Below are 12971 nucleotides of genomic sequence, written 5' to 3'. Positions count from 1 at the left end.
ACTTAATACTGTTTTGTTGGGGATTTAAGTCACAGCATGAATTTTGGATGGAGCACAGGCATTTAAGCCATAGCAATCATATGCTGATTTTTTTTGTTGCAAATCTCTTTTCTCTCACCAACATTTAGGATGTGTTTATGTTTCCTACTCTCACTGTGCCTTTTTTCATTCTTCCAGCAAACAGCAGTGCTATCTCTAATGCTATTTTCACAGTTCTAATTCAGGGACATCTTGTAACATTTTCTATATTGCTTTCTTACTTTCATTTAATTAATAGCTTTGTAAAGATAATTGTTCCCACTTGATATATTAGTCTATTTTGTGCTGCTGTAACAAAATGCCTGAGACAGGATAAGTGACAAGGGACACATTTATTGGCTCACAGTTCTGGAGACTGGGATGTCAAAGAGCAAGGTCCCACTGTCTGGCAAAGGCCTTATTATTCTTTGTTCTCCACATGGCAGGAAGGACAAAGAGGGAGAGAGCACATGGTGGGAGGGGCAAACCCACTCCTATGGTAACAAATCCACTCCTACAGGCCTGTTAGAGCCTTCCTGAGCAAAGATCTCTCCTGACCTGATATCTCTTAAAGGTCCCACCTAGGAATACCGTTCCCATGGCAATTAAATTTCAAATTGAGTTTCTAGGAGGGGACATCATTCCAACTAAAGCTCCTGATAGTTACTAGCTTAAGCCTTTTGCTTTATATATATTAACAGAGGAAGATGTCTCCCTTCTTTCTGCATTTCGACAGGGATATGATTCAGCAATTTCTGGTCTGTTTCCTGCATATGCCTTTCGTGTCTATGTGTCATTTCAGAAATTCAGTCCATTCACTGTATGTGTCACTCGGTTATATTTTGGCTACCATTATTTTTGGCTAACTATTAATCAAAATTACACCATTTCTTGTTAATGTAGGAAAAAATCTTAAACAGTACCTTGTGGTGTGATGACAAATTATAAAGCTCACTGTTACCTGGCTTTATGAAATGTGGTTTGATTTTAAAAAAATATTTATGAGAAGTATTGTATCCAGTCGGAAAGTTTTAATTTTAATACTTAGTTTTTTCTTTAGCATTTGTGGAATCCAACATTTGGAACGAATTGGAAAGAAGCTGAATCTCTTTGACTCTCTTTATTTCTGCATTGTGACATTTTCTACTGTGGGCTTTGGTGATGTCACTCCTGAAACATGGTCTTCCAAGCTTTTTGTCGTTGCTATGATTTGTGTGGCTCTTGTGGTTCTCCCCATACAGGTAAACATAATCCTGTTAACTTTACAGAAATGTGCAAAGTCCTTTGATATTGGATCTTCCTGAACAAAATAGTGGAGAGTGGTTTATTTGCCTAATTGTAGTATATTATATATTACCACATTATAGTTAATCAATTATTTAAATTGCTTCAGAGATATGTTTTATTAGAACATTTGTTTGTTTTTATTTATTTTTGCATCTAGTGAGAACTGATAGCTTACATCTCATGGCAATTCTTCATGATGTTTCTTTTATATATAGAGTATATAAATATGTTAGTTGTGGGATATTGTGTTTTTTCATTAGAGGATGACAGATCAAGAAAATAAGTTTATGAGGTATTGATTTGTCTTAGTTCTTGGAAATAAATGTAAGAATTATACAGTGCAATGAATAAAAATTGATGAACCAAGTACATAAAATGTCATGGAAAGGTAATAAAGTGAAGCTCTTTATTAGGTTGAAGGTTTTATGGGCTGTGGTATTATTTGGATTATAGTTTCTAATATCCATCTAGGTTTAGAAAATTCATAAAGATTCATTTTTTAAAAAAATTGATTAACTATGTTGGTAAACTAAACAAAATTTGAACATGGTATATAAGTATTATTTAAGTGGAGAGTGAATAGAAAAGTTTTAAAAGGACAGAGATATAAAATGCAACTAAGCATGAGTAGATGTAATTTCTGTTCCTTTCCTGTGATGAGCCCTAAGTCCCCATAGGTAGGCAGGAAAGAAACAGGATTTGGCAAATGCGAATTAAACTTGGATGTTCCATTACACAACTTTGGCCATCCTTTGTCAAAATAGCTTGAATAGGTACAAAAATGACATTCTCATTCTTATCCCTTCATGCATGTCTTTCTTCTTGCCTTCCCTCCTTTATTCTCTCCATTTCCCTTGAGGACCAACTGCTGTTCAGTTGGAATATGGCTCTGTGCATTGTGAGAAAGGCATCTCCCATGCATGAAATATGGGCAGAATTTTGCAGAGAATATGGAAAAATGTTCATGAGTCTTTTCTCTTTCACTCAGTGCATGTCATATTGTGTCATACTCTACGGAGATAAAGCAGAGTCACACAATTTTAGTAGTCTGTTCCAATAGACTAGAAAAATCATGTTACTATAAAGACTTTAAACTCCTGAGAGGCATCTTCAACCCCTGCAGAAATCATGGGAAGTGCTATCATGGAAGAAAATGCATAGTTTGAGTCTCAGTGAACTCCATCTAAGAGATTGAGTGTACCTGACAAAAAATAGATACAATGCATTGCTTTTTCATTTTCATATCTGATGTTGTTCATTCACTTGTGGAAAATTCATTACAGTTTGAACAACTGGCCTATTTGTGGATGGAGAGACAAAAGTCAGGTGGGAACTATAGCCGACATAGAGCTCAAACTGAAAAGCATGTTGTTCTGTGCGTCAGCTCCTTGAAGATTGACTTACTTATGGACTTTTTAAATGAATTCTATGCCCACCCAAGACTACAGGTATATTTTAATGATGTTATATACCAAACTGGGTTATACCTACTAACATATTGCCACAGTCGATTAACTGATGGTACTCCCTGCATTCTGGAGGTTTCTTATTTTTATACTCACATTTAGAAAGAGTAAATGAAGAGCTACAGATATAACCAGGGACAGAGGAAAAAGTGCTAGAGGAATACACAGTATTTTAAGCCTCCTTCTGTATCTGCACCAAAGGACAGATGGATTGTGTTAATGCTACAAATAAAGATTTTCTTTGAATTAAAGAATTGCTTTTTCTCCTTTGGATAAAGCATAAAGAGTATTTTTATGAAACAGTGAATTTTAACATGAGATAAAATAAAACGTTGAAGAATCCATTTCAATATCATCTGCTTACTTGAATACCAGAGGATGTTAGTTATCAAGTATGGCTGATTGAAATGTGGGAGGTTGGAAGGTCCATTTTTCTTTGTCTCCTGGATTTTAACCAGGTCCTATTTGTAGTCTCAGTTAGTAATAACCAAAGATTGGACAATAACTAGATGAAGTAAGAACACGAATTCAGAAAAATCTCCTCATCTGTGTAAGCAGATAAATCTTTGACTGCTCTTCCACTTGCCGAGGTACTAGACCAGTGTAGACTTGGGTAACCTTTTCCTGCTGGGGATGGACTTAGACTGGTCCATAGAACAAATAAGTATTTGGTGCTTTGATATTTCCCGCATAAGCTTGTGTCAAGAGATGGATTATTCCAAGAGATTAAGAGAGTACTGAGTATATGTAATTATTCCTGTCTTCCAAAAATAAAAATATTGATTTGTGAATGTTTTGGAGACCTTTTAACTCTAATTTTTGTATTTAGAAAATTAGTATATAACTAATACTTTAATTACATAATGTAGTATTTTCATAGAAATTGATTTCTGTTTTTTGGAGAAACTCCGTATTTACTTGTTGGATTTTTAAATTATCCATATTGAAGCCAGCGCCGTGGCTTAACAGGCCAATCCTCCACCTTGTGGCGCCGGCACACCGGGTTCTAGTCCTGGTTGGGGCGCCGGATTCTATCCTGGTTGCCCCTCTTCCAGGCCAGCTCTCTGCTATTGCCCGGGAAGGCAGTGGAGGATGGCCCAAGTCCTTGGGCCCTGCACCCGCATGGGAGACCAGGAGAAGCACCTGGCTCCTGGCTTTGGATCAGCGATATGCGCCGGCCGCAGCGGCCGTTGGAGGGTGAACCAACGGCAAAAGGGAAGACCTGTCTCTCTGTCTCTCTCTCACTATCCACTCTGCCTGTCCAAAAAAAAAAAAAAAAAAAAAAAAAAAAAATTATCCATATTGAGTAATTTCATTTGTTCATTATAACCTATAAGGAAAACCTATTTGATCCCTCTGTTTAAGTTTGTGTACTACTAATGTAAAGAATTCTTTTTTAATTTTCACAATTTATTTATTTATTTAAGACAGAGAGACACAGACAGACAGAAATGGTCTGCTGCCTAATTCTCCCAATGCCCACAACAACCATAGCTGGACCAAGTTGAAGTCAGGAGCATGGAATGCAGTCCACATCTCCTATGTGGATGGCAGGGACCCATGGACATAGCCACCACCTGCTGCCTCTGAGAGTACAGCACCAGCAGGAAGCTTGGATTAGAAGCAGAGCTGAGACTCAAAGCCAGATGCGGGCATTCCATAGGGAATGTTAACTTCTGCACAAATGCACAGCCCTAATTTTTTTATTAATGTAATAATACATGTGCATCTTCATGTACAACGTTTCTAAAGATGCATATGGCATAAACTGATAAAATCAGGCCATCAGCATCCCCACCGCCCCACTTTTCCTTCCTACCAAGTCCTCTCCTCCAGTTCTTTGCTCTGTGTATAATATTGTGGTCTGTAGTCACCTTACAGTGTTGTGGAGCACTGTAACCTGCTATATCTGTCTGGCTGTATTTTGGTCCCCATTCTCCAACCCTTATCATCATCCAGTAGATATATTTTAGAGTAAGAAAATAGTGAATGTTAGCCACAGAATTTTAATTCCTTTAGACAGATCATGTATTTAAAAATGTTTCATCACTCAGCATACTTTTGCGTTTTCTGCAAAGTACCATATATTTTGAAATCAAAATTTTTTTTATTTACTTAGTTTACTCAGTATTTACAGTGTTTTTTTATAAATTCTTACCCATTCAAATATTTATCAGAAATTGTTCAAAATTATCCATTTATGGTATCATCAAATGATATAAATCACTTAAAGTAATACTAAAAGTAATAAATTAAATTTTTGATTTGATTCTTAAACACCCTGCCTGGTATTGTATGTTTTAGCATCAATCAGTAATTATAACTAAAATCCTTATAAGCCAGGAAACTGCCAACTACAGTCACTCACCACCTCTCCTTTATGGTACTTATATGCTTGAAATAGATCAGAATGACTTTACAGATTTATGAGTGTTTTGTATGTCTGAATTGTGTTTATCATAGTATAATATTTAATACAGCCATGTTTTAAATTTGTACTGTTAACAAAATTTTATTTCAGTTTTATCATATTCCAACATTTTCATAGTTTTTCAGCGTTCCATGTAGTATAACTTAAGTGTTACTATTTCTGTCCCATTGTTCATTTTGTTTTAATAGGATTATTATGTGGTGATTTTGTGTCCTACTGAAATGGATGTGCAAGTTCGAAGGGTACTACAGATTCCAATGTGGTCCCAACGAGTTATCTACCTTCAAGGTTCAGCCCTTAAAGACCAGGACCTCTTGAGGGCAAAGTAAGTAGCCCTTCCTGTTTTCCACCATTTTTCTTACCATTTTCAGTGTTTCACATTTCTTCTACACTCCACCACTTGGCAATCTATGAACTGGTATGTTTCAATGTAGAATTTTGCCTGAGCCCCACTGCTGGTCTACCGGAAAGATTCAAACTATAAAAGGTGTGTGTTTGTTCCTCTTTTGAAGCCTTGTCTCCACACAAGGATGCTCAGCAGATTGCACTCACACAGCACCGTGAGAAGCATGCCATGGTCTAATTATCTTAATCTGTCTGTGCTGAGCTAAGGTGCCCAGACTCCTTGTGAAGCCTCAGATCTCTCACTACTGTTTTCATTCCATAAATAAAAATCTTAGACTAAACATTACGTGAGATATCAAAGCAGGAACTCAGAGTTTTGAAGGTGCTTGCATTAAGTGCTGGGCCGGCAGCACTTGTGTGCCTCAGGTCCCTAGAGGCTACAGGAACAAGGAAGGTGACAGTTTGTACTGAGCTGTCCTCTTGCGGAGCACGCACCAGCCATGCTGGCATGAAGGTGATGCAATCTTAGCTGTTGGTGGCAGGTCTAGTGGGGGCTTCCCTTGTGAGCAAAGTGAGTTGTGGTTGGGCAGGTGGTGGGCTTCAGAGCACGCACAGGCAGGCTTCTGCTAAGCAGCGTTCTCTGTCTGGAGCCCGGAGAGAACCCTGGAGAGCATGACTGTGCTGGAAGTTTTCCGATGCTTTTAACGTTGTAAACCTGTCTTCATATTTGCCCTAGGGTTGTCCTACACACACTTTTAGGTTTAAATTTCTCCTCACTGAATTTTACAGCATAAGTTTTTTATTTTTACATTTTTTTGAGTGACCTGAGTGTACAGGTGTGTGTATGAGAGAGATTGTGTGTGTCTGTGTGTGTGTGTGAAAGAGAGTGAGCTTGTGTGAGAGTGTGTGCATCAGTGTTTGCATGAGTGTATGTGTGAGCTGTGAGAAAGTGTGCGTGTATATCAGGGTGTGTTAGAGTTTGTGTGTGTAGGTGTATGTGTGAGAGACTGTGGGTATGTTTGTGTATGTTTGTATGTGTGAAACAGAATGAGTGTGTGGGTATGTTTGTGTATGGAGCGTGTGTGTGTGTTTGGGAAGCGAAGGAAAAGAATAAAAGGAAAGTAAAACACTTGGTGCAATACACTACCTGATCCTTTTTTACTGTTTATTCTGTAAGTAATGACTAGAAGGCTAGTCATGGACTCCGCCTTTATTCTTTGAATTATGTTTCATAAAGTCGACTTAACTGCATTTTGCCCAATGATTTGGTCTATGAAACAAAAAGTCACTGGAAGCTATCAAGATTTAATGAATGGTAAATAGCTGGAGAACTGAGTTTCATTGAGAACATATTAGTATTTTTGTATTGATATATACTCTATATGAAATCATTGTATATTAAAAAATTCTATATGTCATCAGGTTTTACCAGGACGTCAAGAAAACCATGGTGTTTGTTATTTGCTGTCTAAGCTAATTATTTAGTAGCTTTAGACTCATTGGAAGAGATGTTAAGATGCTAAGATAACCCTGAGTCATTGTGTTTACCTGTGTAGATAATTGATATACTTAATTTATTGTATAAGAGTTAAGTTTTTCATGCAATAAGCAAGAATAATGCCTATGCTATAATTAATATGAAGTTGTGTGATAAATTCAGGAATTTTTCTGTTGCATAAATTAATGTGAGTTATTAGTATTGCCTATTAGTATCTAAGTTAGATACTATTTAGGATTAACATGACTAATTTGTTATTTTATTTCATATTTGTCATATTGTAACTCTGTCATATTTGTCATATTGTAACTCTGACTTCTTTATTTGAAAGTCAGAGTTACACAGAGAGAGGAGGAGAGGCAGAGAGAGAGAGAGAGAGAGAGAGGTCTTCCATCCACTGTTTCTCTTCCCAAATGGCTGCAACGGCCGGAGCTGGGCCAATCTGAAACCAGGAGCCAGGATCTTCTATAGGGTCTCCCACATAGATGGGAAGGCCCAAGGATTTGAGCCATCTTCTATTGCTTTCCCAGGCCATAGCAGAGTGTGGGATAGTGAGTAGAGCAGCCAGGACTTGAATCGGCGCCCATACCAGATGCCAGTGCTTCAGGTGGTGGTTTTACCTGCTACGCCACAGCACCGGCCCAATGACTAATTTATTATTAATAATATTGAAATGAGGCCTTAGCAAAAGGAATCACACGGATAAGCAGAATTCCTTTGTAGGAACCAAGTAAAAGAGGGAATGAAGATGAGAGAGGTAGCCAGCTGGTAATATCACAAAACTAGGTGAAAAGTTAGAGTGACAAAGTAATCATTTTATGTTAATTCCTAATTCTAACTTCAAATAAAAGATTTTGGACTTAATGTTAATGAATGACATTTTCCAAAGCACTTCTCCATGCAAGGAACAAGGAGTAGGATTCTGCAAACCAGTCCAAAAGGTCAGTTGCATGTGTTTTGAATTGCTTTGTTGAAAATAATGTTTAGAAAATTTTATCCAATACTCATATTATTTTAGTAACTGTGGCTCAGCATTCCTTTAGAACTGTTTGATTTGGTCTGATTTCCTGGACTTTTATCTTTCCTCTCCATAGAAAATGCTACGTTTGGAAAAGTTTATTATTTTGTGGTGTACCAGAAAGATAAATCATTCATCATTTTGAAAATAAACATTCTTATGTTTCTAAAACATTATGTACCAGGCTCCAAAACATACTGTTTTATTACAGAATTTAAGAAATACAGAATCTTAGCATGAGAGGAGGGGGTCTGGAACAAGATGATGTATCAGCCCCAGAGAATACAAATAAACAATAAAGTCTGACTCCTGCATATTGAGCAGCTCTGTTCCCTCTCCCTTAGTTTAATGGTAACATTGCAGCTGTAGTGTAATTGGTCATAAAATAAAGGCCATTACCGTCCCCTAATGTACACAAGCATATATAAGAAAATATACATTCTCATAAAAGAGAACACAGCTTGTCTCTTTTTTACTTCTCTCATAAACTATTGAGTGACACAGATAACCCAGCAACAACAATTTTGCTACATTGAAGGCAGTCATGATCTACTAGAAAGAAATTCAACTTTCATTAAGGCTATACACCGTCCATGTATGCTGTATGGTCTAAGCATTGAAATTCTGTGTTTCTGACAATAGCCAGGTCCTTCAGCGTGTGATTCTTTTCTTTTTCTGTCTGCATTTAGGATGGATGATGCTGAGGCCTGTTTTATTTTGAGTAGTCGCTGTGAAGTGGACAGGACATCATCTGTAAGTTTTTAAAATGTCCTTTAGTAAGTGGTAGTTACCATGTTTGAAAATTGTTGTTAATTTGACTTTTTGAAAAATCTGTGTGCAATAAATAGTGACTTTCAAATTTAACTGAAAGAAGCAACTACTTCTTAGCTATCTTTGCCCTATCTATCATAGTGATAGTTATATTATTGATTGTGTCAACAAATGTGTTTTATTTATTTATTTATTTATTTATTTTTGACAGGCAGAGTGAACAGTGAGAGAGAGAGAGAGAGAGAGACAGAAAGGTCTTCCTTTGCCATTGGTTCACCCTCCAATGGCCGCTGCGGCCGGCGCATCGCGCTGATCCGAAGGCAGGAGCCAGGTGCTTCTCCTGATCTCCCATGGGGTGCAGGGCCCAAGCACTTGGGCCATCCTCCACTGCACACCCTGGCCATAGCAGAGAGCTGGCCTGGAAGAGGGGCAACCGGGACAGAATCCGGCGCCCCGACCAGGACTAGAACCCGGTGTGCCAGCACCGCAAGGTGGAGGATTAGCCTATTGAGAACAAATGTATTCTTGAAAGTAGTGTCTACTAATCCTTTACTTTTCTGTTTATCAAAATGAAAGATGTCATATATAAACTGAACAAGACCTTTTTTTTTTTTTACTAAATATGTCCTTTGATATATAATTTTCTTAAAGTGTCCTCAGTTCCCTTAACTCTAAAGTGAAGCAGATGGATCAGGAAATTTGCATTAGAATCAATTGGAGAGCTTCTAAAAAATATGCATTTGTGAAAATTTTGTTCAAAATATCTGGGGTAGGTATTGGGAAATCGTATGCTTTGAAAAAGTTCGCAAGGTGATTCTGAAACACAAATCAGTAAGTTTTGGCTTACAGGATCTTTATGATTTGTTTCTTAGGAGGAAAGTTTTATACACTTAACAAAGTTAACCATATAATAAATGATCATATCATATCTTCTAATTTTAAAACATTTTAATTTTTCTTTTACTTTGAGAAGTGCTACATATTTTTTACCTTGAGTAAGTCTGTTATCTTCTGTGTTTCTCAGTCACTGAGTCCATCTCCAGCCATCTGTGTGGTCAGGCACAAATGAGAATGCTTGGTGGCTCTGTAGTGCCTGTGGAGAAGGCAGATATGCACGGGGCTCTGGGCACGTGATTTGTCCATTTATGGTGCATCTAAAGACACATAGTCTGTTCCACTAACTTATAACTAAGTCTTGAGTACAGCAGGCTCTGTGCTGTCCTCAATCTACTTTACCTCAACTTCTTACTCATAAAAAAAAAAAAATTAAAGCAACTTTCTCATCCTTAATTTGAGGAGGATGGCTCTGGGTTAATTTTTTTTTTTTTTTTTGACAGGCAGAGTTAGACAGTGAGAGAGAGAGACAGAGAGAAAGGTCTTCCTTCCATTGGTTCACTCCCCGAATTGCCTCTACAGCCAGCGCGCTGCGCGGATCCGAAGCCAGGAGCCAGGTGCTTCCTCCTGGTCTCCTAGGCAGGTGCAGGGCCCAAGCACTTGGGCCATCCTCAAATGCCTTCCTGGACCACAGCAGAGAGCTGGACTGGAAGAGGAGCAACCGGGACAGAATCTGGCGCCCTGACCAGGACTAGAATCCGGTGTGCCGTCGCCGCAGGCAGAGGATTAGCCTAGTGAGCTGCGGCGCCGGCTGGGTTAAATTTTGTCTCCACAAAATTCATAAGTTGAAGTCCTCACCCCTGATTCCACAGAATGTCTATGTATTTGGAATTAAGGTCGTTTTTTATTTAAAGATTTATTTATTTATTTGAAAGAGTTACACAGAGAGTGGAGAGGTAGAGATAGAGGTAGAGAGAGAGAGAGAGAGAGAGGTCTTCCATCCGATGGTTCACTCTCCTATTGGCTGCAACGGCTGGAGCTACACCAATCTGAAGCCAGGAGCCAGGAGCTTCTTCTGGGTCTCCTACGCAGGTGCAGGGGCTCAAGGACTTGGGCCATCTTCCACTGTTTTCCCAGGTCATAGAAGAGAGCTGGGCTGGAAGAGAAGCAATCAGGACTAGAACCGGCGCCCATATGGGATGCTGGTGCTGCAGGCAGAGGATTAACCCAGTGCGCCACGATGCTGGCCTGGAATTAAGGTCTTGACAGATAATCAAGAGACAATAGGCCATTAGGGTAAACCCCATTCCAGTCTGACCCATGTTCTTATTAATAAGGGACATTTAGAGACAGACATGATGCTGGAGAATGGGAGTGAACATAAGACAATCACCCATAAGTCAAGGAGGCAGGCCTGGAACATGCTCTTCCCTCTCAGCTCTTAACAAAAACCTACTCTTTGTAGCCTGAATTTCAGGCCTTCCCATCTATGAACTGTGGGACAATTAATACAGCTGTGCTGTTTAAGTCATTCAGTCTGTGGTACTTAGCTAATGCCTTACAGAAAGCTAAAAGTGGCCGGCGCCGTGGCTCAACAGGCTAATCCTCCGCCTTGCGGCGCCGGCACACCGGGTTCTAGTCCCGGTCGGGGCACCGATCCTGTCCCGGTTGCCCCGCTTCCAGGCCAGCTCTCTGCTGTGGCCAGGGAGTGCAGTGGAGGATAGCCCAAGTGTTTGGGCTCTGCACCCCATGGGAGACCAGGATAAGCACCTGGCTCCTGCCATCGGAACAGCGCGGTGCGCCGGCCGCAGCGCGCTACCGCGGCGGCCATTAGAGGGTGAACCAACGGCAAAGGAAGACCTTTCTCTCTGTCTCTCTCTATCACTGTCCACTCTGCCTGTCAAAAATAAAAAAAAAAAAAAAAAAAAAAAAAAAAAAAAAAAAAAGAAAGCTAAAAGTAGTACACTGACCAAACAGATGTTTGGAAAATTTCTAAATCCTTCTTTTTGAGATATGTATGGTTAAAAATACATTTCTCCTTACCTTTTTCACCAATGCTAGGTTAGTCTAGACATGATCCTGCTCTGTTGACCTGAGCACCCAGTTAAATGTTTCTTAATTGGTTGGGAATAGTAGGTGCTCCAAGTAAATTTACTAAAGAAATGATTTTGAATGGAGCATGAGCTTGAATTACCATAATTGTTTGACTTATGTAATTGTGGATCTAGTGCCTCACCCCAAGTGATAACATGGTTTTAAAATCCTTGCAGTCTTTGAGTATCTGTAATACCTTTGTTAAATAAGGGAAGTACCAGTATGAAGACATAAATGTGTACTGTCTTCCAGAGTGCACTTCCTACTATTATTTAGGAGTTCTGTTTCCTCCTGACACTCTTAATAAATTGACAGGAAATTGAATAAAAAGTCTTGAACTCATTAGCACCTTGGGCCATAATAGGTGAGACAACACAAGTAGAATTTGGGAAGCCATGAAGCAGACGGATGAGTGGCAACTGACATACAACCCAGAAGGAAGTTAAAAATGTAACTTTAGAAAGGAGACAAGGCAGCAGCTGGCTGCTTCTCACAACGGAACCTCAAAAGCCTCAGGAAATAGAGACAGCAGATGCTTTGTGATAGTAGGGTTATGAGCAGGACTAACTATATGAACAATGGTTAAAAGTCTGTAAGACACGATTTCCTGAGTCCCTCCAAACGTTTATTTTTGCTGGCTGCTTTTTTATTGCTTTCCCAATCTTTGAGGGAAAAAGCTTTATTATTTAGAGGATTTGATTCAGGGATACCTTCTTTACAGAGACATTAGGGTGGAGGAGCCAGACACCATGATAATGTTAAGGGAATTAAGCTCCAGTTACCTCACCTAGTATTAGACATTCCTCCTGGTGGTTCTGAGAAACTTCTCAGACATGTCTACATCTCCACAGAAACCAAACTGGAGGAATTATCTTTGGGAAAATGGTCCATCAAAATAAAGCATAGTGTGTGTGTGTGTGTGTGTGTGTATGTTTGCATGCAAATAAAGGTATAAAGTCTGAAATTCCCAGGACAGTATCCCAGGTTGGTCCCCGTACAGTAGAACCCACACAAGAAAGCTCCCTGCATTTGGTCAGGTTTAACAGCCTTTGAGTGCTTCACCCCTATAGAAGTTTAGTGTCACCAGAATTCTGACGACATTCGTGACAAGAAATAGTGAATGAACAAAAAATCAAATGATAAGCATACAGATGAGAGAAGCTCAGAGGAAACAGCACCATACAGTTCTAGAAGAAGAAATCAATTTTA

At 39.1% G+C, this 12971-nt stretch overlaps 1 protein-coding gene across 3 annotated transcripts in view; it reads left to right on the top strand.

Moving 5' to 3' along the window:
• Window positions 1–12971, top strand: part of KCNT2 (potassium sodium-activated channel subfamily T member 2) — a 385345-nt gene that overhangs the window by 197454 nt on the left and 174920 nt on the right. For all 3 annotated transcript variants that reach the window (XM_062211536.1, XM_062211538.1, XM_062211537.1), the window contains exons 9-12: window positions 1079–1259; window positions 2589–2753; window positions 5391–5527; window positions 8753–8816. In XM_062211536.1, the coding sequence (XP_062067520.1) occupies window positions 1079–1259; window positions 2589–2753; window positions 5391–5527; window positions 8753–8816 (547 nt within the window). The remainder of the gene's footprint in view (window positions 1–1078; window positions 1260–2588; window positions 2754–5390; window positions 5528–8752; window positions 8817–12971) is intronic.

This window comes from Lepus europaeus, chromosome 14 (assembly GCF_033115175.1).
Source record: "Lepus europaeus isolate LE1 chromosome 14, mLepTim1.pri, whole genome shotgun sequence".
Lineage (NCBI taxonomy): Eukaryota > Metazoa > Chordata > Mammalia > Lagomorpha > Leporidae > Lepus > Lepus europaeus.
The sequence above is the reverse complement of the archived record's forward strand: the minus strand, read 5'-3'. Positions and strand labels throughout refer to the sequence as shown.